Below are 26,558 nucleotides of genomic sequence, written 5' to 3' on the forward strand. Positions count from 1 at the left end.
TGTATAAGAGAGACTATGTTTAGAACCTATAATAGACTGGTATAGATAGATAATATATAATGCATGAGTAAAAAAATGGCAGTTCTGGAGTTCTCTCCTTCCTTCCCTCCTTCCTTCTTTCCTTCCTTTTTCCCAGCCTCTCGTCTAATCCTGTGCAGTGGGCGGGACCGTGTGAGTGACAGCTCTTACATTGTGCTCCAGCTCTGATCCGTCTGGGACTCGGGCTTCTCGCTGGTAACTGCCTCGTCTGCAGTGCTCGGCCTCTCTCTCTCTCTCTCTCTCTCTCTCTCTCTCCTCCCACATCTTATCTGTATCTCTACACACCTCCACACCCCTTTCCCTCTTTTCTTTGGAGTTTTCTTTTTTTCCTCAGGTTTCTGTATGCATTCTGCATCTTTACTCATCCCCCTCCCTGCTAGCGGAGGTGGGCAAGCTTCCCAGTGCTGGTGCATCTAGCAGGTGCAGCCTCTTTCTCTCCTCTCCTCTCTCGCTCACTCACTCCCTCCCTCCCTCCCTCTCCCTCTATCTCTCGCTCTCTCGCTCTACCAGTGTGCACCCTCTGCTCTCTCTGTGCTTTTTCCATCATTCGTTCTCTGCCTCTCAGCGGCGGCAGCTCAGGGAAGCAGCCGTGTTTGCGTCTGCATCCCAATTGCCACAGGTAAGGCAGCTGCATTGTCGATCGATGCCAACTCCATAGAGGCTTTGGGAGCCTTTGCTGTTGCGGCTGCAAGTTCTCATCCCGGTGCGGGGCGCACATTCCTAATCATCTCCAAGAAGGCATCCTGGGGGAAGGACGAGCAAAGGATCCCAGCAACGAGACCAACAAATCACAGGCTGACTCAAAAGAGTGCAGGCTTTCAGGAACAGAGGAAACATCGGCACTCAGAAAGAGAGGAGAGACATTCAGTGGGATATATTTAAAACATTGTGACCTCCTGTTTGAGATTTTCCTCTCATCTCTTGCTTTCTGCTATTTCTGTTTCAATCAATTTCATCCTCTCCCTGCCTCTCATCCTCCTCCACTCTGGTTTTATCCCTCTGTGGCGGAATGCACCTTGCAAACAGATGAGAAGATGCTCTCTGAGCGCTTGCTGCAGTATTAACGGACAGTGCACTGAGACAGCAGGGCGCTGAGCGGACAGCTTGGGGAAATCTGATCCACCGCCGGCTGGAGAAGGAGCAGGATTACGCGTCGCAGTTGCAGATTTATCCGCCCTGTGATACCACTGCACGACAACACCCCTCATTCTGCTTTCTCCCTCTCGCTCTCCCTCTCCCTGTGCTCATCTGAAGTGTTGCTTTTTGACTGGATCCAGAAAATTAATTGGATTCTACTGCTTTATTTTTAGCCTCACTGGAATTTGGAGCACACACAAAGGAATCAAAGTGGGTTTGGATCCAAAGCGTGATGAATACAGAATCTTCAGGCTGATTTGAAAAGCAAAGACTGAGAAAGATAGCGGATAATCCAGGGAGAGTGTTGGACGGACGCATAAACGGCAGATTCTCCTGCTTTCGCTCTCTTTCAGTTACGAAAGGAGGATTTTTGGAGCTGAGGGACGCTGACTCGGCTAAAGCTGTTGGAACGGGCTGCACTGGGAAACATTTTTCCTTTTTTTTGGGGTCCAGTACAGGGTGGGGAAGCAACAAGACCCACCCTGCAAGTTTCATTCCCCTGATTAGACAGTAATGGACTGTCGTGGATTGTACACAGAGGAGACATCTATTGCATGTTGAGTAGAAATCGCTGTGGATTTTTGATGCAGTGGCATCTGAACAGTGATGCCATGGATTCCACACATGCACAGATGTAAAGCTGTTCCTTCCAAACCATCTCTCCCTCCCGTCTCTCTCTTTGTCCCTCTTTCTTCCCGTTGGATGCATCACTTCTTCTCCTCCCTTGGTTTATCCTGCTGTGGACATCCAGAAGTTTACCGTTGCTTCTGTTGGACATCGGGACTTAAGCAAGACTAAACACGGACTAACTGGTCCATTACCCATCAATGCCTGCTCTCCCATTTTTCACTGGGTGTCTCTGAGTGTGGATTTGTGTGCTTGTGTGTTTGTGATTGCGTGTTTGCATGTATCTGCACCCCTCCCTTTCTCTCTATCCTTGGATTACATATCGGTGTACGTGTAATTGAGAGTGAAATTCCGTCGGGGTCCTTCTTTGCCTTTCTCTTTGTGTCTTCTTGATGTCCCACGTTGTTTGGAACCTTTCTGGCATGTGCTACCGATGCCTAACGCAGGGTTAACCCTCAATGAGCCATAAAGGACGGCAGGGAAGGATGAGCGAGTGTTCCGGAGCAGCTGTATCCGGAGTGGTGATCCTGGAGGAGCCTGAGGGTTCAGGGGCAACAGGGGGCCGTCGGGAGGGCCAGGCCCAGGATCAAGGTCCCCTCCGTTGTGCCGTTTGGCCACGCCAGCAGACATGGCTGTGTGTGGTCCCTTTACTTATCGGTTTCATTGGCCTTGGATTGAGCTTGATGCTGTTGAAATGGATTGTTGTTGGCACAGTGCGGGATTATGTGCCAACGGACTTGGTGGATGCTAATCGAATAGGCCAGGATCCTATCTTCCTCTCCAAGCCGAGCGGGATTCCCAAAAGTCCCGATACTACCACAACCACGATCACTCCTACAGCCGATGGCGGGAACCCCACGGCTAGAACTGTAACTGTTGCTAAAGGTAGAGCTCGCTCAACCGCTACAACCACTACTATAAACCCCAGAGGAGGTGGAGCCTCCGGTAGCCAAGTAACCCCTCGGAATCCTGTAAATGGTAACGGACGTGGACCTTCAGGTTTTACTACAACCACAGCGACACCAAGGACCACATCTAGCCACTCTCCGTCCAATCCAACCGTACTTCATGACTCTACACAGATGTGGACCCCAGAGCATACTACTACTGAGACCGCCTCCACTACGCTCACCACCCGGACACATGGCCACCGCAAAGCACGTAAGTCACTCGCTTTATTCAAGTTCAACAGTTTTGGGTCTTTGAACTTTGACGTGATTGTTGGAAGTTTGCTTTGATGGAACAGATTAATGGGCTGATTCATTAGTGGAATTCCACGGGTGTGTTGCTGAGTGTGTGGGAGGTTGGTTCCTTGGTTGGTTCCTTGTCAACAAGGCTGATGTTTCAATACATTGTATTTATTATAGTTTATTGGCATTTATGAGATTTTACAGTTATCCAGACCGTTTGCTTTGTGATTGACATGCAATGCCTTTCTGCTTTGGAAATTGTAAATCCGACAAACCAGTGGGCTGAGAATTACAGCGGTGTGATCAATGCCATTGATTGCTACTGTAAGGAAATCTGAAGTGTTGCAGGTCTCAATAATCAATCTCTCTGCTATGGTTGGTTACACCAGGTTCCTGTGCTGCTTCATGTCGTGGCTGCATTGTGATAACATCATGGAAGATGGTGCAGATACTGCAGCTTTGGTCTTAGACAGGAAATGTTGGTCTGGAATTTGGTGATTTATTTCCGTCACATTAAATGGATGCGAATTGGTGCAAAGCTTAAATCATGCTATTTTTTTCCAGGCACTAAGTGCAATGTGGTCATTTATGTGCTAGATATGAAAAACTCAAACTAGGTTTAAACTACTTAGACACGAGTTTGTGGAAATGATTATGTGCATGTCTGTTTTCTTGCATTTATTTATCCAATGTTGTTTTAGTTTTAAAATGTTGTCCTTCGTGTTTTGTTCACTGAAGAAACGTGATTTGCACTCATTACCTTCACTTGTGCATCCATGCACCCACATGCACACTGAGTGGGGTTGTTTACTTGCTGCAATCTTGAATGTAGATGTCACACTGACTTGCTGATCCAGTCCTGTGAACCAAACAGTTTCTATACTTGTAATGTGTCACACAAACTGTGTCTGAACCCACACATGCTAATCAGTCATTGGATCTTAATTGACTTGAAATGAAATTTGTTCTTATCCATTAATGAATGAATGCTGATTTTTGTACCTTTGCTCTTGACATTGCTGTCCTTGACTCAAGTCATGCAAGCAATCATGCTATTGATTAGTGCTGCAGGGGATTTCCTTGCTCAAATGAATGAATGACTGACTGACACACACACACACACACACACACACACACACACACACACACACACACACACACACACACACACACACACACACCTTCCTCTTCGATAAATCTTCCAGCTCTCAAAATGGTGTCACATTATTTGCTGGACGTCCCTCTGCTTGTGGTGTTTCTGTCTCTGATTCCGGGCTCGGGCCTGCACAGACATCTTCTCAGTGACAGGACGCTGTTTCATTTTTAATAGTGACCTCATACTCTGCCTGTATCGGGTCGCTCGTGTCTGCAGGAAAAAAAATAAGCTGACAAGTCAGCGGGCATTTTATGAAATTTAGATGATACAGGCTCATGCATCTCATGCTGTTGATCTCATCTCTCATAGTCATAGCATGATACTTATATATGTCACTTATGCATTGTGTGTTTGTTCAACTGACCTAATGGCTCTGTGATGGCATTTAAGCTGGAATATTGTTGCCATCCTTCATCATATGGTCCGTTGCAATGTGTGCTTTACACGATCGCTGCCATTTATTCAATTAGCGATAATTACATGATGGCAGTCATTTCATATAAGTGGTAAACAAACCCAACGCGTTCCACCTGCTGTGGTTTCGGTTCACTTGACTGCAAAGTTGCTTCTTTTGTTTCCATGATAATGAAAATGTCCCCAGACTACACTAGAGACCAGGGAATGTTCCCTCTGATAATTAGAAACATTGGAGTGTGTGTGTGTGTGTGTGTGTGTGTGTGTGTGTGTGTGTGTGTGTGTGTGTGTGTGTGTGTGTGTGTGTGTGTGTGTGTCGTTTCATTACCAGGAGGAAAAATGAAGGCCATTCATCATCATCTATTCATTTATTAATTAACCATTAAAAAAGAATGCCATATCTCCAGCAAGTGCTCCTGAAAGCCATTAAGCCTCGTTGATAGATATCCCAGGGAAAATGTCACTCCTTCTCCAGCTCGCCTGAGAAAGTTCTGCTGCTACAGAACAGCCAGCTCATTTGATAATCCTAAACACTGTCCCTCCCCCTTTATGCTACCACCCACATGCTGCTTTGATTTGAAAAGGCCATCATTTTCACATTAACCGTCCATTATGTGTGAATGTGTTCTGCGGTATTACCCAATGGCCTGTGTTGGCTCGTGCTCAGGAACGGAGAGAATTATATTAATTTAAGTAAAGCTGGGCCATCTGGGTGCTCTTATCGATGCTGTCACTGTCTTTGTGTGTCGCTGAATTAAGATGGACGTAGATGTTAATCGACACTGGGCTGTGGCGCTTCCAGTCGCCTGCTATGGCCTATAGAGCTGTGAATTGGAATGAGCCTGTGCTGCTGCTATAAATTCCCATTTGGGAGTTTTCCTGCTGCAGCATCCTCCACGCTGCATGGGGAAAAAAATGGGAGGCCAGTGGAGAAATGAATGCAGAACGGAGCCGACAACTGAGAGAGATGATACCATTGCAGGGAGCCGGGTGACCTCTGCTCTGCAGGGCAAAGCGTCAGGGGGAAGCCTCAGCGAAAATGAGAAGAGGGATTTCAAGCAAACTAGAAATGGCATATCTGCCGTTATTTGCCAGTGAAATAGAAACAACAAAGAGGAAGAGAATCAGAAATTAGAAGCTAGAAAATAAAAGATGAGTCAATGTTGTGATGAGTGAATCCCTTCCAGAAGAAAATAAAAGGAAGTGAGCTGGTCAGCTCAGCCTGGAGTTACGTCACTAACATGATTGTCAGGTCCGTGCTCCGGAGTTTGTCCCGGTGCAGCCGGAGGTCTTTGTCTCCGCGCTGAGCCACTCAGTGCGATGAGGTTTCAGTCAGACAGTGGCCCTGAAACCTAAATCCAGATTAACAGCCCATCACCGTGACTGTGCAAGCAACAGAATTACAGGAGCCTACCTATCACTCACACACACACACACCCACACACATACACTCGCTACATGGGCTTAAAAGCAGCCCGGATGTTGATTGATTGTTTTAATGGTCTGTGCAGGGATGATTTTTATTAAATAACGATGCTGAGATGACATGTTGAAGAGGGCGTCTTCTCTTTGCTGCATTTCAGGATCCCTGAGCCACTTCATGGAGGGAAAGGTTTACAGTTGTATTAAAACACAAATAAATCGGTGGCTAGTGTCGCTTTGTGTGGGGTGTTATATTCTTATTTTAGTGTTCATGGCAAATGATGCTGAGTCATGCAATTTCACCGAACTTCACTGTGTCTTGTGCTAACGTCTAAATGTCTAAATAGCAAAGTGGAAATGTGCTCGAATCTGAAGCTCTTAACTTGACGTCTCCAGTGCTGCACCGATCTTTCAAAGCATATTATAGTTTCCAGCAAAAAGATTTTTATTGGATCACAAGAACAATTGCATTTTTCAACCACATAAAATTGGATGAAAATCTGATCCAGAAACCTTCACGAGGCCTCTATGATCAGGATACAGTTCCAAATCTGTAGAAAGCCGGGATTATTCCAGGGCTGTGTTTCAATGAAATTGCTCTTGACATTCGTGATCTTATACTCTGCTATCTAATCTCCTGCATGCTCATATTTGCATGGTTTATGAAGGGGTTTTGAAAATATGAGCAACGATTGCAGTCCAACATGTAGTTTCCCATGTTCCTCAGCCAGCGTCGAGTATAATCTGTTCTCAAGTATCTGGTCTTTGTGTTCTGTGTAATAATTTGTTTGTGTTTTAATGTTTTGCAGTGGAGCAGGAACTTGTTGTAACACGAGCATATAGTGGCCACTCTGCTCCAAATTTCATATAATTAATAAGAGTCTGAAGTCTTCTACACGGCAATATTCAGTCATAGCGCCACCTAGTGACAGCAAGAAGTGCGCCTCATGCCACAATCATCATTCCATTTACATGAGATTGTCTTGCTCTAGTCTACAAGGTGATAAAACGCATGTTTAGTTCATGCTCTTACTCAATCATGCAGTAATTGTTATTATCGGGTGCAAAGGCTCGTTTAACATTTCAACATTTCAACTTTAATCAAAGCTGCGTTTGTTAAAGTCCTGTGTCCTGTGATCTCTGCCTGTTTCTTTACAAATCTCTGTGTGTGTTGTTGCGTCGTCACTTTGACACTTTCACAGTCATTTCATCTACTAATTCAATTAGCTCTGGCTTTCATCTCTGCCGGGCAACACTGAGGGCATCAGGTCCGTGTTTGAGTTTCACTAATCAGCTCATATGGAGAGATTTCAGGTTTTAAACCAGATTGTAGAGTTCGGAATCTTTACAGTTGGATTAGTTGTGTGAGCTGCTTAGTAACACGATCCCTATGGGGTTTCTCCATGTATGCATGACTGTGCCTGTGCACTGAAAAATGCCCACGCTCGCTTGGGTGTCAGCATCAGCACATGGAAGTGTGTGTGTCCCCATGTTCTCTGTGTGTGTGACCCAGCTGTGACCTCTTGTGTGAGTGAGGACTGAAATCAGCCCCGCCCTCCACGGCTCCCCTGCAGCTCAAATGGCAGAATTACAGCTTTAATGGGAAGCAATACAGGATGTGGACAATATGGTGACTGGAATATGACTGAAATTTGTCACTTGATATCTATAATATGGATATTGTGATGCTCACTGTAGAAATGTTATGTTTCTAAATAATAAAGTGGCTCCTAAAGACTTTAGATATTGTTTTGAACAGATATTTTCCGCCCACACGTTTTATCGTATCTGCATTAGTATGAACATGGCATTAATCCAAATCATTTTTTATCTTCATGATTATCTTACTGACCTTGTTGATTGAAGTAATTTAAAATATCTCCACCTTACAAGTCATTAACAATTAAATTCAGCCTTTTTAAACTGATTCAAAACAAATTGAACTTGTTGCAATTGATATATTTTTTTACAGTGTACCCGTTTCTACTCCAATTCACAACCTGTTCGGAAATTCTGCAGCAAACCTTGACGCAGAGTTGTTATGTTTAGCATCCAACACACACACACACACACACACACACACACACACACACACACACACACACACACAACTGGGGAGTCTTGTAATCAAAATGTCTGTGGAAGGCCAGCATGTGTATTCCCACGCATCTAAATGATGAATGCTCACACTCTCCTCATGTTCCACTTCATTTAACCGCCAGGATAACTTGTAGCCAATCACACACGCTGTTCCCTAAAAGATCAAGACGTTCTCTAATTTACAGCATCACAGTCGGTTTACATCCAGGACACTTGGTGCTTGACCACTAACTGAGTGCGGCGGGATCCTGTCGTGGCGTCCCGATTAGTGTTTTAATTTGGGGGAGATGCCGTGCGTGCTGAGCTTAACGTCACATTGATTCATTCTGATGAAACGTCTTGCAGGGGGAAGAGCGATGAAATATTAATGACGCGAAAGAGAAACATGTTCAATATGTAGAGGGAAAGTGTAAATAATTGAAGATGGCCCTTTGACGAATTATGCCACGCCGAGCAATTCCCTGTGCAGGCGAACTCCTTCAGTGAATGACGGTGTTCGGGGTGCGTTCGATCCCCGACGCCGTGGAGGAGAAGGAAGTCGAAAGGTGTTATTTTCTGAGATTTTTCTCAACATATCTTCACGACTGCCGAGGTGGAAATTATCCATCCTCCTCTCTTCTCTCCACTTCCCTCCCAAGCTCATCTATCACACAAATCCAGATGGTGAAGAGGTGCAAATTGGTTAAATCTTGCCGCTAACTTCTTGGAGCTTTTAATAATGAATTCAGGTGGAAGTGTGGCCTTGATTAGATGAGTCTTTTTATTGCATTTTATTGGAGCCAGTGGCGGCGAAGGTGGCGGCTGACGAGATGTAAGAGATCATTCTTTTTTTTCTGGGATTCACCTGCGTCTGCTCTTCAGGGGAAGCTGCCACCTGCAAGTTATTACATTACATTTCATTTAGCTGATGCTTTCACCCAAAGCGACTTAAAATTTGTGCATTCAGTATCTATGAGGGGCCATTTTTTTCAGCATCTTGCCCAAGGACACTTCGGCATGGGCTGGGATTCGAGCTGCTGACCTTCTGGTTGGAGGAGCACCCCCCACAGCCACAGCTGCCCCAAGTTAGCTGCTCCACGGTCCTCATACTCCAAGATGTTAAACTACTGATGGAAGACAGAATTGGATGAGTATTGAGTTGTCCCATGTATATTTTTACTTGCTTGGCATTAAACAGACAGGGGCTCTTATGTCAGGGGAAACAACTTCCTACAAAGACAATCAATTGTTTTACACAACTGGGTATTGGTAATCGTCAGTTAGCAACTAATCCATACATGACGTCATAAAACAGTATGTAAATTGTGTCCAAAACCTATTATTTAGTTTCCAAATTTGATATGATACAACAGGGAACCCACAGTATGAAAAGCGCAGATTGATTTGTGGGTTATTAAATAAGAGAGTTTTCCAAACGGGCCAATAATCTACACCCCCTTTTCCCACAGCTCACCTTTCCCTCTGTCTCCCTTATTAAATCCACCAGCCGGCCTACAGCAGAGAACCGTTAAACCCAAGTAAGCAAATAAAGATCCGACTGTTAGGAGTCCGACCGCGGCCAACAGCTGCCGTCGCACTTTGTTTCTGTGTCCTCGAGACGAGAGAAGTTCGGGACATGACAAACGAGAGCAATAATCTGCAGCTGGACAACTGAGCTGTGGGTAAAAATGACAGCTTTGGCAAATAGATTGCAAAAGGAAATGCAATTGCAGTCAAGACAATAGGCTTTGTGGGGACCACCTCAGGTTAGGGAACGATTGTGCTCTTGTTTCAACCTTCACACGCATCTTTTCTTTATTTTGTAACCGAACCCATGCTGTGTCCCAACATCTCTTTGCATAGGTAAAGACCCACAGAGGTTAAGAACATGAAACCTCCCACCAGTCAGAACTGAGGCACCTTGAAAGAGACGTGGAACACAAACAAGTCCAGTTCAAATGACCTGGATGACTGAGGATCCTCACAGACAGGATGCAAACCAACTGGTTTCACAGTCTGTTTATCTGACGTCCACTTCAACCACTTCCTCATTCCTTCAATTTAAAATCCCTCCCTGAACAAAATCAAGCCAGTGATTAAGTTTGGTGCAACATATATTTCCCATAATGCAGTTCAGGAACAAGGGGGTGTTCCTTTCACTTTGATTCACCGAGTAGATGCAGATGCAAATTCTTCTTTTTGTTGGAAAACTAACTTTTGACATTTCCCCTGTATGCAAGCCACTCGCCTGAGTCCAGTCCACTTCAGCTGCAGGAGCACCGGTAATATGAACCGGACGAGCTGACCTTGAGACAGGCAGAGAGAGAGAGAGAGAGAGAGAGAGAGAGAGATGGCAGAGGAGGGGAACACAAATGCAATCATTTAGCTCAGTGAAAAGAGAAATGGTATCAGACTAGAACTGGTGCTGCCCTGAACCGTTGGGTTTCTGAAAGCTCAGTGCACACTCAGGTTAAATAATCTCTGTCGAAGCATTTTATCTCAGCTAATAGCATTGTTTACTAACAGGTGCTGGCAGCATAATGAGCAGCAGGCGGGGGGGCGCAGACGTTTCTCCAGTCCACTGCGTCACTGGTGTGTATTTTATGTCTGAAGCTTAAAACTAAGGTCAAACTATTTTTCCTTGACTTGTTTGACCTGAAGCTGTCAACAAATATTACATGAATTAATAAATCTGCCTCTCGGAGACTCGTTAGACGACCTAAAGTTAATGAACTAATAAATCTCACACCAACAATAACACAGTCACTTGGTTTGTTTTAGTCTTTTTTCGATCAATGGACGTCTGGTAAATTATGGACCTCATTTATTTTGTGCTTTTAAGTCTCAACAACCACTCAGAGTGTTTTACAGCACGAGTCACTTTCACCGATTCATGTCAGTCTGTGAATGATGAAGGATGTCAGGGGGCAGTGTGGAGAACAGAGTCTCGCCCAAGGACAATTAGATGAGATGAGATGAGATAAGACAAGATAAGAGGAGATAAGAGAAGAGAAGAGGGAAAAATGGATTAGACCCTCAGTAAAGGTATAAACAAGTAAAAAATACAATATAAACACAAATAACTATAAAGTACAATGTAAACAAAGTATAGACGTTGTAACAGTATTGCACATATGAAGTTGCACGTATAGAAAATGATTAATTTTGTCAAACGGATCGGAGGAGCCAGGGATCGAACCACCAAACACCACCTACCCGCTCTCTCTCCTGAGCCACAGCTCCTCACTGGTGAGGAACTGGGTCAAAAGTAATGAATTTACTCAAGTACATTTTTTGCCATTGAATCAAACACTTTAATTAACTCTCTGGTTACATGTGCTCACACATCCAGGTACATTAGGATTAAAAGATAAATCTGAATTACCCAATTCTATATAACATATAAACACTGCTAATGCATCACTAATAATAATCCAATACCATGAATCCTATTATCATTACAGAGTTATAATGAACTACAGAATGTGACTTTACTTCACAGTGCTTCAATGTCAGCGTTACATGAATCTAATAAATCGGTTTCCTGACCATTCATCCTGACATCAGCACCAGTTAAAGTTTCCTCCCTCTCGGTTACTTATGGATAATGATTGTTCGTGCGAGGGCGTGTCGGCCACACGAGCCTCCTCAGCCGTCCTGGACACCGTATTGATTCTATCCTGGTCTTTTGCCACTCAGCAGTTTAGCCGCGAGCCCTGCGAGCGAGCCGCCCCGCGTTTGGGCGTGGGTTCTGATTATCCCGAGCTCGCTGCATTTGTTACCGCGGTTATTTTTAGCTTCAAAGAGCGATGCCAGCTTCTGTGTGAGAGGACGCATGGAGCTGGCTGTTCTGGTGGAGGCCTCGGAGCCGACAGAGCTGCAGGGAAACGGCCCAGAAAAGCACAGAGGAGACGGCGGAGATGGCGAAGACTGTTTTTATATTTTGGAAACATTACAGTTATGGTCAGTTTATCATGTTAAGCCCAATCGGAAAATCTTTCTCCAGTGTTGGATTTGTTTATTTCGGGAAAGCTGCCACTGTGCTGGATCTTATTATGCAAAGCAGCAGCAATTTGAGGCCTCGGCGATGAGAGTCTAAAGACGGAGGAGGCTATTCTCCAAGAAATCAGAGCTGTTAAACCGCACAGCACATATTATATTACCACACAGGAGGTTTCCTGGGGGAAATGGGAAGCTGTCTAGAAGGTCACTGTCACCTTGATGGGAAACACAACTCAGTAACACACACACACACACACGCACACTGTCAAACACACAAACACACACAGTTGCAGAGAGCTAAGCTTGGTGTCATATGCTACACATTGGTCCTCTCAGCTCTGTCCTTGGGGCAGATGGTTACATCATTTGTGTTTTGGAGCCTGACATGGAGCATGTGTTTGTTTGTGTGTGTGTGTGTGTGTGTGGGCAATCAGTCGATAGTAGTTTTTCTCAGTATTCTGACACACTTCTTTTCCCTTCTATCCCAAGTAGAAATATTTGTGATTTGCAATGTGAGCTTTTAGAATGGCACACATGACTTTCATGGTAGATCATCACGAACACATGGCTTAAAACAGAGAAATGCAGCAGATCCTTCCATTGGAGGAGCAATTATTTGACATCGTCCTTTGATAAATGACTCAAGTGTTTTGTCAAATCACTGTTGATTAGTGTTTTTGTCAATCCGTCAATGTTCATCACTCCCCACTCGTTCTTTCTTTGCTCCGTCTCTTGTTTCTTTCTTTTCTCTCTAACCTCGGGACACGGCTGACAGCTGTCTCCCAGAGACTTTCTGTGACAAGTCTGGTGAACTGGTGGGTTGTCTGTCTGCATGCGTGTTTCTGGAAGAGACACAGATCTGCTTATGACAGGTGGTCTCCTCTCTCTCTCTCTCTCTCTCTCTCTCTCTCTCTCTCTCTCTCTCTCTCTCTCTCTCTCTCTCTCTCCAGGGTGAGTGACTCAGCATTTGGGAGTCAAAGAAAATAGTATTGCACGGCCGTTCTCTAAGCGATGCAGGAGAGCGGGGAGATGTGATGGGATTGCGAGGTTTAGGGCGAAGAGTAAAATGCGAGGAAGGAATGAATGAGACAAAAAACGGAGGAGAGGCGAAGTACAGGCTGAAAAATGCGCGAGTTAGAAATGCATTGTGGGGGCAGAAGGTGATTTCGCCGGAGGAAACCTTTCCACCGGGCGAGATGAAGGCAGATGGAAACCAGCCTCTCATCCATCTCGCAGCAGTGAGCTCTCCCTTCACTCTCCCTCCATCTTCTCCTCTCTGCCCACTCAGTTCATTTACATTTACATTACATCCAGCTGGAGTTGATTTGGTAGCGAGTGATGGATGGCGAGGTTCTGATGCTGTTTATAGAAATGGGCTCAGGGGGTTAGCAGTGTCAGCTGTTTGCAAGGTGGCGAGCGCAGTCTGACACAATATGGGAAGCTCGTTAGCGACTGAATCGCTAGCTGAAGCTGTGGCGACATCTATTTACGGGAGATGAGGGTTTAATGGCTGCAGCTCGTCCCTGTAACTCGCTGGTTTGCACATGAAACATACGTCTGACAATGAAACACAAGGGTTTACATGATGCAGTGGAAACTTTAAGTTTGGGACCCGATGACTTTTGCTAAAGTTCTATTTGAACTCAATTCGTTTTACAGAGTGAAGCAATTTGTACGCCTCCAAACTGCATCTGGAAAAATAACATTTGAACTTTGGTGTCCATTAATATAATGATATGATAAATCTGGCTTTTATTATCTATTTATTATACATTCCTTTAAAAGCATTAATACACTGAATCCTCCTGCAGGTTAAACAGTGCTCACTCTGCACAGAGACGGGCTGTGGATCCAGACAGGATTAATATCATTGGGTACATCTGTGACACACAAACAAAAATCTACCAGGCAGAAACCAACGCTGTCATATCAGAGATTTGGTTTGTAATGCCAGATGGTCATGCTCTGAAAAAAAGAGAAAGCATCCCAGTGATCTCCCTCGAATCGCTGCTCCTGCTCAACACTTCAGCTTCCTCCTGAACGCAACATATCCTTACTGCACAGTGTGATTCATCCTCACAATGAGGTTATTTGCTATTATCTCTATTTGCGGTTTCTTAGCTGCGGTCGGCTTGATAACCACTTGTTCTTTTTTAGCCAGAGGATCAGCGCAGTGAGCTTTTCTGTTTGCTCACCAACAGATCTGCAGCCAAAACAAACACCAGGCGGCTGGTGAACACGTTCCTGCAGCGCCGTGGCCTTTAGGGCTCCTCACAGATTCCTGGTTAGATATTGCTGTCCAGGTAAAACAAGCAGAGGCCCTGCAGTGTGTTGCCACAGGAGGTATACGCATTTCAATATGTGCCAATGAAGACGAAGGAGTGTGGAGGATGTGCTGAGATAGAGCAGGGATGTGTTAATAAAAGGAAAAACGGTGGGAACACGGAGGTAAATACTCTACAGCTATTACATATGTCCCAGCATGCACTGGGTGAGAGGCAGGGCACAGCCAGGGAAGCTCACCAGGTTATCACAGGACGCATTGAAGAACACTTTCACAGTTAGATTCACGCTTCGGGCAATTTAGAGTTTTCCAATTCATGCATGTCTTTGGACTGCAGGAGGTGTGGGAGAAAACGAGGGCGCCCGTGGGAAATGAGCGAACGTGCGACTCGTCTGGTCGCCCTCCGGCTGAGGTACGGGCCGCTGATAGTGAGGCATAAATGAAACGGTTAATGACTTCGGTACGACGCCTGAACTGACGCACTGCTTCACTGGTCAGCGGCAAAACAGTGCAGCTTCATCAGGAACCTATTATCACTGTTGTTTGTGAGATTCTGTGAAACACCTGTGTGTGTAAATATATATAAATATATTTAGCTGTGTGCACATTGAGTTCCTCCTCTGATGAACATGTCAGTCATGAGCTGTCAACACCACATCCGCCACTTGTCAGCAGTGACTTATGTCCGACGCCAAGTATACACACACACACACACACACACACACACGCACACACAAACACACACACACACACACAGAGAGAGACAGCTAGGGCGTCACTCGTCTAGCTCCACACTCTCGAGAGCGCCACAGAGGAAGACGGACAGACAGGAGCTGTCAGCGAGGACGCAGGGACACAGAGTCGGCCCCTCTCACTTAAAAATAATGATCCACATGTGAAGCGTCGACTCGGCTTCAATTAGATCGGAAGATAATTATCTGAGCAGGAGTCACTCATCCTGATCAGGGTGTGAATTACTGCCTGGAGAGGATGTTGAGTGAAGTAAGAGGCAGCTTGTTTGAAGACACTGTTGAGTTTAGTTTGTTTCGACTTCGGATAAAACCATCTGCTCTTATGGGGGAGCTACATTGGTCCCATTGTTTTTTGGAATATTCATGATAATTCCCTTTGGTTGGCAAAGATTTCAATGTACCATCCAGCACAAGAGCCACTGCTCCTCCTTTTCCAGAAGATTCTGCAGGAAGATTTTCAGATTTCAAGAGATCGACTGTGGGTGGAGAGAAAATCTGTCGTAACAAAACATGGGATTGTAAATTTTGCAAACTACCATTAATGAATTCTTACGTTGAGACATGCTTTTAGTGTCAAATCTCACATGCTAATATCAGGTACAAAATCCAGGTGACTTATTATGTGTCTACGTAGGTTTTTAAATGCAAATGAACCAATTTATAAAAGGGTTATTGACTTGTTTCCCATTGCCAGCAGAGGAGTTTGTCTCTCAGGTTTTCTTTTTTCAAGCTGCGTCATTTTGAACGTCACAAGCGAACTGAAAACCTGCAGAGTCATTTGAACTGGGAGCGAATGAACATTGAATCCATTCACATTGCAAAACCCAGTTGTTTGTGGACATTAATTAGTTTTTTGACAGAACTAAACAGAAAATGTTTCCTTTTGTGTGGACGACATTGCATTTTTTCCTTTTAGCGAAACATATGAAAGGATTTAATTAATGAATTTTGAGAAAAATATTATTAAATTGACAAATTTTACCTGAATAATGAATTCACCAAATTATCACGATTTATCTTCGTACTTCAGATTGAATCCAAACACTCTCTGCTCAGGGATCTTTGTCCTCTGTCTCTCTCTCGGTGAAACGAGAAGCAGGTTCAGCTGAACCATGAACGGCGACAGGAGCGACGGCACCGTTCCGTCTGTCTCGTCCCCATTAATTGTCCCATTAGCGTCGGTTTGGCAGCGTCACGACATGTGTACGCTCGCCTATATATTATAAATCATCTGTTTGAAAGTGCACCGAGCAACCCCTCTCTTACGCTTTTTAAATTCTACATCAACACCGCAGCATCAATAATGAATATCTGGCTTCGCTCCGGTGCGACACAATAGGCCTCGGAGGCTACACAGTATGTCAATGGACTGCGAGAGCGGCTGCACACTCGGGATGTTCTGTGTGGTTGTGCTTGAGTAGAGAACATTCAGCGTAACCTTCCCACTCGTATGTAAAAATGTTCATTACGTATGCTGACACACTGCCATTAAAGGGATTGTAGTGTTTCCAGTGGGGACCTGACATCGGAGCGCTGACCTGTGGCCCACACAGCTGTATTATTTCTCTCACTTCGTCGCGGAGGTGTGAGTGTGAGTGAGCGGGACATCTATCTGAATGAGTGTGGATTTACAGAGTGCACGTTTAGCTCTACGTTCTGACAAGAAGAAAAAAAACCGTGTTGGTTCTACAGTTTAAAAATTAATCACATGCACTCACTAAGCACGCACGTGCCTTTAGGCGAAACGTGTAGATGTAAAATGTATGTTTTCAAATGTGGTGCGATGCATTTCACATGAAACGCCTGAGTCACATTGGATACATGTGTTTAAGTGTTTTTTTTTAATTTGCTTAGAATCTTTGCGCAGTTGGTTTTTGCAACTAGCCTCAAAACAAAAGAGAGGAAATGAATTAAAATGTTGAAATCGTGCATAAAACAGGATTAATAATTGGTCGGTGGAAAGTATGATCTGTTATAAACATCTGTTTGGTGCTCAGCTGGCATGTCATCACCGTGTACTGTCGCCGTAGTGCCTGATAAAAACACAACGAGTGAGGAGACATATAAAACTTCATGTAATATTGCAATATAATATAATTGTCAGTATTCCGTTTAGACATGATGTAACATTTATGCACATGAGCTCCTGTTGTGAGGTTTTCGATTGTGTGTGTGTGTGTGTGTGTGTGTGTTTGTGTATTTGAGGGATTGCGTGTTTGCATGCGAAGCAGCGGCCTCACATCTCATCTCAAATAAGCCGAGCATGGATATCACATGAACCATCATCCGGTTTGAGTGTGAGATCCATCAGGTCGGCTCCAGTATCATTGTCTCACGGGCTCCAGCGGCTCGCTCACACACACGTCACAGTGCACAGAGACGCCATTAACCTCCTGCACAGGGCTTCAGTGGGATTACCGCGACTTCGCTGATGACCCTGTTCTCTCTCTCCGCCTCTTACCATCCCTCTCTCTCTCTCTCTCCCTCCCTCTTGCCCCTCCTCCTTCTCGCTCTTAGTACAAACAAACCTCCCCATTAAGCCCCCCCCGCCCTCAGTCCTTTAATCACAAGTTAAGTTACGACATGTTACAGATGTTTGTTCTCCGTCACGAAAGGCTTTCAGCGACCTGACTCTGCCGTGCCTGCATCCATCTTGTGCCTTTTGTAAGTTTACTCACAGTCCCACTGCAACCGACGTGATTTTATTCACACTCAACTTCATGTATTAACACGTTGGATAATGACGGCAGGTTTTTATAATACATATAAAGAGTTTAAATTGTACACTGGATTCAAATTAAAGCCATAAATTGAAAAGTCCTTTCTGTCACTTCTTTAATTTTCATTGAGATGTCACAGGTACAGCGTGATCCTGCTTTTTCATCACAGCTCTGTGTGTAATTTGAAACAGCAGGTTCGTTGGTGTAGGTAAGACTGAGAATCACATAAACATGATTGTTAATGACGCAGATAATGGTGTGAATTACCTCCTTCTTGACACAAATAGCAAACTGGAACACAGCAGTGCAGCCACTACAACAATGTGGAGGAATATTCACATGTTGTGTGTTTGTCACATCTACTTTAATTTAACCATTAAGAAGAAATGAATGTTTTACCTGAACTGCAACATTTATTTCAATGACTATGTCACCATTCAAGAACTTGATTTCAGTAATGAAACACAACAAAATTACAAAAATAGAATTGTTCAGATTTACAAAAGGAAAGTTTACATGTGTAAAAAATAAGCAACTATATAAATAAATCGCAAAATAAGTCAAGTATAATGTATATTTAATAAAAATATAAGCAACACAACTCAAGGTAACAAGGGTGTAAAGAACAAAACGTGTTAATCCCTGAACATGTGATGCTCACTAAGTGTTTTACTGATATAACTGTGACTGGGATAATGACAAAGTGTCACATATTAAACCAAATTACATTAATTCTCTGTTATTTTATTAGAAAATTATGTTGCAAAGTCGAAAAGATGGATGAGTTCAGCCAAAAAAATAATCTGTGAGTATCCGGTGTTAATAATAGTTTCTTACAATTAGGTAAAAGTGTCAATCTCATGTTTTCTAAAGTGCAACTCAGACAAATCTCACAATGAGTGTGAAATGTGTGAAACTCCGTCTTTCCCTTCATCTTTCCTTCATCTTTCCTTCATCTTTCCTTCCTTCCGTCACTGCTGCTTTCATTTCCTCCTCCTCTGCTCTGCCGTTAGAAATCAGGGCAAATGCCATCTTGTTTCTGGAACTTTCTCTCACACTCATTACGGTGCCAGATACCCTCCGGCAGCCAACATCCAAACACACATTAACCTTTATAGTGACGCATTTTTTCTGTCCCTCCATTCTCTCCCCCCTCCCCTCTCTCTCTCTCTCCCCCACCCCACCGTCCACCCCACATCCTATTTGGCAGCGGATCGAATGATTTGGGGGATTTTTGGGCGGCAGCTGGGATGATGGGCTGCATACGAGGCCTCATCCAGCTGTGACAGTTATTGCTCCTTTGCGACAAAGCCGGGAAGAGGAATGAGCTGCGTTCAAACCTTTGTGACTCTGCATTAATAAACAATGAGGTGACTGTGACTCTGATGCATATAGAGGTTTTCAGAGTAATGCTTTGAAAAGCCTTCGGATTCAGAGAGAGACGTCACAGGCGGCACGATTCTACGAGCCGCGGTGAAGTCAGGATCCTCTGACAGCCAGGAACGGAAGATCATTGATGTTGAGTCTTAGAAATGTACAAAGGTTACAAGACGAATTAAGTATAACGGTAACTGGCTGTCTTCGTGACACTGTCGTCGTTTTGCAAACTGCTTCCGTGCAAACTTTCTAAAACAGCCCAAACTAAAAGCTGCTTTCAGAAGTCAAGACAATCTCCTGAAATGATCCACGTGGGCTGAATGTGAGAAGGGAAATGTCCGAGTAGGTTGCTGCTGACATGTTGAAGACACACGAAGAAAGAGAGAGAAAGTTCAGACCCGTTATGAAGACATTTTCCAGAGTTCGTCTAAAAACTTCTTTATGGAGCAGCAGTGGAGTAAAGTAATTCTGTCAAACAATAAATAAAAATACTTATTTTATTTGAGTTTCCAAACTCTTAAGTCCAGATGTGATTACTTTACACTGCCGGAGGTTCATCATAATTCCCTGGGCCAGTCATACTAAGAGCTAAGCTCCACCCCTGCAGAGTCACCGTGTTTCATTGAGCTTATGATTGAACAGGAACAATTAACAACCTGCCTCGAAAAATCCCTTCAAGATATGTCTGAAGCCATTTAGCGAAGGACTTTCCCTGTCTAAAATTCTACAGTATGTATACAACCTGTTTACAGGAGTAAATTGTCAACCTGCCTGAAGGAATTAGGCTTTAATTACGAGCGCAGGTTGCACGCGTGCTCGCTGACTCTGAATTCTACAGTGAGGAATGTGCCGGGCGTCTGCAGAGTTTACTTCAGAGGAGATTTTGCTTCAGCGTATCTTGCTAATGCGCGGCTGTGTGTCGCTGTCACCACGAGCAGCTCTGTGTCTGCATGTGCTGTCAATGGGGGTGTTATTTTATACTTAAATATTTTAGCACTGAGTCTTTGCAACTTATTTACCTGTGTCTGACTCTATTTCACTCTCACACCTTGAAATGCAGGGTTGCTGCTAGTTTTACTCCCTTTGCTTTCAGACCTCAAACCTCTCTGTAAAATAATCTAACAGTCACAGATGTACATTTAATTCTGGACCTTGGAAACAGCCGTTGACTTTTCTGCTTGAGAAACACGTGTTTTAAGTTGTACTGTACACTTCCCATCCTGGTTTCAGGGATGTAAACGCTGATGTCGCCCTTGAGTCGGTGACTTAGCTTCAGTTTTCATGTTGGCTCAGATTTTACAGCTAAAATTACATTTGAGCAAATCATGTCATGATGGAGTCATGGTGCATTAGCTGCTCAGTTCCTGATTGATCTGTAACCAGAGATGTGCAGACAACAATCAACTGGATCATGTCTGAGCACTGATCCCAATCTCAATTTGATCATACTGACTTTAGATTTTAATTTTTTTACATAATGTTTAATTGGATTTATGGATAGTCCGGTTTTGAAATAATGACAAAGAAAAAAAGCATCTTTGTCTTGTTTTTACTTCTTGTTCTTTATATTCTACCATTTGCTCTCTTCCTCTTCCTCCTCCTGCTCTTCCTCCTCCTCCTCCTCCTCCTCCTCCTCCTCCTCTCTTCCTCCTCCTCTTCTCTCTGTCCTCCATCGACAACACCCCACATCCCATATTCATTTTTCTCTTTGCTTGTTGCCGGAGGAGATGAAGCTGTCACACCCGGCTCTAATGACATAAAATCCACTAGACTTGCTCTGCCCCCCCCTCCCTTCTATCATCTCTCCATTCTTGTCTGTTGCCTCCGTCGTCTGCTCGCTCTGACCCCCCACCTGGGCGTGGCGTGGCTTCTGCCTCCATCCCGTACTTATTGGTGAGTGTTTCAGTGGAGTGGCAGTGCGAGCGCCAGGGGTCCGAGGGGTGATGGATGGCCGTTCCTGCGGCCCTCTCCCTTCCATTCCCCGATCGCTCTCCTCTCATTGCCTTTCCGGGGCCTGGCTCTGCTGGTAATGGCTTGAAACATGATATGACTCTAACCCGGTGTTTGCCGAGGGAGAGGGAAGGAGTCCCCTCGCCAGACAGAGTAAGGCCTCAATCTGACAGGCTAAATCAGGGAGGGCTTCTGCAGTGAGCAGCGTGCTGATTTACAGTGTGGAGGGAGGCGGGGGGGAGGACTGTGCACAGAGAATCAGTCTTTAAAAAGGATGACACGAGGGAGGAGATGAATAAAACATACGAGAAATATGCACCGTCACTCTTTCCCCCTCTTTATTTATTTATCTCAGGTTTTAACATCCGGCGATCTTCTCTGCATATGTAGGAAAGCATCATTCATACAATTACAAGCTGCTTCTGCACCGGAGCAACTCGTACATAACAGCGCATCATAAAACATGAGCTGCCATCCAGATGGTTTCATTAAAGCAACATCAGCCTCTATCTTTAAACCATAGCCACCGCTGATAAACAAGCACAACATCTGGATATGAGCTGTGAGGGAATCTGTTGGTCCAAACCGTGGACGGTGAATAAAGATGGACGACACAATAGCATGTGTACAACCAACCACAAGGCAAATCGGAGCTGTCAATCATTCTGTATTTATCACATCAAATATCTAATAATCTAATTGAATAATGTAATTCATTTATTCTAACTCTACTAACATCAGTGTGGTAAGAACGACCTAAAACAACACAAACCAGCTTTGGGACATTTTTATTTGACGTGTACTTTGACTTGTTAGTTTGGTTCCAGCCACAAGGGGGCGATCCAGATGTTTCGGCCTGCTCTCGGAACCTGTCAGGTCGTCCATCTTGTTTCAGAGTCTGTGATGGTGATGGAGCTGTTGAACGTTTTCAAAGTAAAAGTAGTTTTGTTTATTTCTCTATATATATATATAGTCTATGGTCCATACTTTATTGTTTTATCATTAAGTTTTCCAAGCCATAGTTTAGAGGTAACAGAGAACAACTGACTGCTGAATCTAATGCTGCTGCAGACAGAGCAGTGTGTGATCCCGTGTCCCTGGAGGTCTGACCTGACACTTGCATGGAAAACGAAATGACAAGCAGCAAAATGAGGCAAGCATCAACGTGTCAGTGTGGAAGTGGCCTGGAGGGACGGTGGGCCGCCGTCTGGAGGGATGGAGGTCGAATCTGAGTTGCAAAGTTAAACTTAGAAGCAGCTTCATGGCCTCAAAAAGGAAAAAGACATGGTTTCAATAGGTGAATCAATGAGGATCCACTGGTAACATCCATGGTGCAGCTTCTTCTTCAGCCTGTGTAGATATGCAGACGGGATTAGATCAACCTCTTCCTCATTTATCTGACATTTGTTTCCTGAACAACGGCCACATCTGTGTAATTAAGGTGTTTGGTCCAGTCGAGTGTTAAGAGGGTTTCATCTCCTAAGACAGAAATATCAATTTTCTCCATGAATTATGCCGCTCTCTTCAAACTGCTTCACCCAAGAGCCGCCAGAATTATCGTGAAATTGTAAATTTGATCAAATCATTTGGAAGGAGAGTGACGAGGGAACACAGACATGATGAGAATACACATTGAAGAGGAGTCACTGGGAAGATTTGTGTCATTTTACACACTAATGGTGTTTTTGAAATGTTGACGGGAGACATTTTGGTAATTTCAGTTTTACAAAGAGTTTTCATGACTTGTTCAGGCTCATTAAAGAAAAACAAGTGTGATAATAAACTGCAAGAGTCATTAAACAAGCAGGACTTCAGGATTTACACTGGTTTCAGATTTGGGCTGCAGGTTCAACTCCGACAAAATCAGGAAGATTACCGTGGGATTCTGGAAATTGGGATTTTGACACAAATGCACGTAATTAGGACGTAAGGTATTTATTCTACTGCGGCGATCACATGTTTTTGTTTATTGAGTTTTCTGCTTTTAGAGATATTTGTGCCCTTTTTGTTTTAATTTGATTTTTAAGTTTTTAATCAACATGCGGTTAATCCTGCGGAGGATCTTCTGCCGTGTCCTCACATTTGCTCCTTCAGATAAAGTGTGCAGAGGGTCCTGAGGGTCTCAGTTCAGTGCAGCTCTGAAAGCAGCTTCAAGAAAAACTATTTTTTTTAGACTTTTTACTCTTTAGTTTTTCTTGTTAGTATTTTAGCAGCATGTTATCAGACTGGTTTACTCTGTCATTTATATTTACATCCCACAGCATGAGGCAGCATCACTCTAGGCGACCTATTACACGAAGGACTGATCCTTCAAACCTCTTATAATTAAACCGAGCTTCTCCCGGGTTCCTCCGCTCGGCGACATGTTGTTCCCTCCTTGTTATCTGTCCCCTCGCTCTGTCAGGTTACAGGAGCTCAACAGCACTCTGCTGCCGGCCGTAACACCAAAGGAATAGATAAATGAGTGAGAGGTTTGTTGTGGAGGGCAAGAAGAGCGGCAGACGAGTGGAGCTGAAGGGGGCTCAGCTGGAGAGACTCGGTCGGAACAATAGAAAGCTGCCAAAAAAAAGCAAATTGGCGACTGAACAGCCTCAAACAAACACACTGACGTCTCCCGCGCTCCGAGGGTGATGCTCGCGAGTGTGCGTTTGCTTTCCTGCTGCTGTTGTTGTGTAATTGACTGAGGGTGCGCTTATTATTGTGCGACTTTAACCTCAGCGTGTGATGCCGTGACTGCATTATGTGAGTGAGTGTAAATACACTAAAAGCCCACAGTGAGGTGGCTGTCGTTTGCATTCATTATAGTTGACACATTTCAAAACAACCGTCACAATTCAACCTGTTGTTGCTCCAACAAACAAATGCCAACAGTTTTGTGTTGTGGTTAAGTTAACGGCCATTGTGTTGGGGTTTTGTCAGATTCTTTTAAAGCAGCTACATTTGTATATTTTCATCTCTACACAGGAGTTTTGACTCTTGCTGCAAATGAGCCTCTCAAGCAGCGTTGACAGTTGTTGACAAATGTCATAAACAAAATGCTTCTGGTGATGATAAACAGATTTTACACAGAATAATATATCTTTTTTATTTCAGAATTTCTTTTTCTAATGGAAATAACTGGCCATCTGTCTTTCAGTTATATACGTCTACCCTATGCCAGAGGGGAAACTAATATTCCATCCCTATCGTGCACTGTGCAGATCAGTTATGAAGCCTCGATATTGATTCCTGAAGCAGTTTCTGAGGCCCTCGCACTCATTACTTGAATTATACATGACTTATATAAGTGTATCATCACAGCCCATCTCGGTTTAAAGCCACACATGCTGTAAGCTGTACCTCTGCGGCCACTAATCCATACGAGCGGACCATCACTGGCTGATGTCAGATCATGAGCTGATCTGATCCATCTTACCTGATCGCAGGCAGCTGTTTCCAGCATATTGCACCGATATGGGAGGACGTACAGTCCTGCTCCATAAAGCTCTGTACATGTGCTAATGCCTGCGAACGGCTTGGAGTGCACACATATCAGGAGGAATTGAAAGTGTACACACACTTTGCTTTTTTTAATAAATTGTTTGCATTGCCTTTACAGTGATGCATGTACAGCTGATGATGCAGAGACACACGAACACACACACACACACACACACTTCATGGGGCAGAGGCGCTTGCCCAGTGTCATCTGAATCAGCACTAAGAGGCTTAACATGAGCGGCCACTTGATTCAGTGGAGCTGGGTCTGATCAGACTGAAGGGAGGTCCCCACGAGAGCACATCTGTTCTTCTCCCTGTTGTTCCTCCCCTCCCCCCCACACATCTGCACCGCACACCGGGGGCAAACACACAAACACACACACACACACACACACACACACTGACACACTCCTGCATGTTCCCTTGACAAACCATATGCAAGAGGAAAGAGAAAAAACTACAGTGGAGCAAGTCACATGGGACCAGATGTGACTCTGTGCTTTGACATCGGCGGCTGATTGACAGCTGACAAGGCAAACTCTGCTCGGAAGCTGCTGCACCACTGGTCTTTAACGTTTGGATAATCTCTTATAGCGTCTTTCACATTGTTCTGTAAGAGTCCTCGTGTCCCAGTGTTTTCACATCTGTACCAGCTGCTGAAACATTCACATCCTACAGATAGAGGCTTTGTTTGAGTCACTGTTACACTGCACCAATGCTCCAGGTTGATAATGACCGTTCCTCACTGCAGGAAAACCAGAGACCCTTTAAGAAATGGAACATGAATTGATCTTGTGCACATATATTGATTTTTCCTTGGAACATCAAAAAGGGCCTTTCCTGTTGGACTGACCACCTCAGCTTCCTGCAGCGTCTTTCTTTCATGTTTGATTCATTTCACTCTTTACATTCTGCTGCTCGCTGTACAAACACCACAGCCCGGTTCTCCTCGGAGGCGTTGACCTCCTCTGGAGCAGCGGCGTGAGGCTGCAGCCGAACAAACACACACACGACGGCAGCAGATAAGATGAAGTGATGAAGGGCAGCGGTGTGGTGAATGTACAGTGAAGGGACATCAGAGGAAAACACTGCAGAGCTGAGGGACAGAGCTGAGGGACAGAGCTGAGGGACAATCCCAAGTGACACTCTGATGGACACACGTACTTTTAGCTTCTCTCTTCTTTTCCGCTCATTCTTTCATTTCGTCTGCAAACCTTCGCCTCGTTTGTTGTCACACGTCTCAACCTTGTAAAGATTTGAAAAAATGTTGAAATTTAAATAAAATTCACTGCAGACTATAAAATGACAAACTAGAGCACTCTGGTTTTTCCGCCTCTCTCCCGTTTATTTTCTGATTTAAGTGGTCATCGATTGCCACCGTTTGGATCTTCAACCACTTAAACCAAATGCAAATCATGTAAAAAGGGTCAGTGACGAGGTTAATGAAAATCCTCCCTCTTCTCTTCCGGCGAAGATAAAAATCTTAATGTTTCTACATTCGTGTAATCGCTTTAACCGTTAATTTACCACCAGTGAAATCCTCACGCTAAGTATCAGGGACTCAACATTAAAATTAATATCACTGAAATGAAATAAGGTCAAGATAAAAGATGTGTGTTCAATCAATCAATCAATCAAATTGTATTTGTATAGCCCATATTCACAAATCACAATTTGTCTCATAGGGCTTTAACATGTTGTGACATCCTCTGCCCTTAACCCTCAACAAGAGTAAGGAAAAGAGTTAAGAGTTTTTATTCCCGAAACCAAAAGGGCAACAAAATTCCTGATTTTACATGAATTTTTTATTTATTTTATTGAATCAGCGAAAAGCAACACTTCCTGTTCCTGTTCATCCGTCTGTGAACAGGAACCCAATCCACCCAAATGTCAGCAGCTCAAACGTTCTGTGGATGAAGCGATCACTTG

General features: G+C 44.2%; 1 protein-coding gene across 2 annotated transcripts in view; it reads left to right on the forward strand.

The window, feature by feature from the left end:
• Positions 1 to 573: 573 nt before the first annotated feature.
• Positions 574 to 26,558, forward strand: part of LOC118119488 (pro-neuregulin-3, membrane-bound isoform) — a 293,803-nt gene continuing 267,818 nt past the window's right edge. For both annotated transcript variants that reach the window (XM_035173517.2, XM_035173518.2), the window contains exon 1: positions 574 to 2,964. In XM_035173517.2, the coding sequence (XP_035029408.1) occupies positions 2,262 to 2,964 (703 nt within the window). In that variant the 5' untranslated portion in view covers positions 574 to 2,261. The remainder of the gene's footprint in view (positions 2,965 to 26,558) is intronic.

This window comes from Hippoglossus stenolepis, chromosome 12 (assembly GCF_022539355.2).
Source record: "Hippoglossus stenolepis isolate QCI-W04-F060 chromosome 12, HSTE1.2, whole genome shotgun sequence".
Lineage (NCBI taxonomy): Eukaryota > Metazoa > Chordata > Actinopteri > Pleuronectiformes > Pleuronectidae > Hippoglossus > Hippoglossus stenolepis.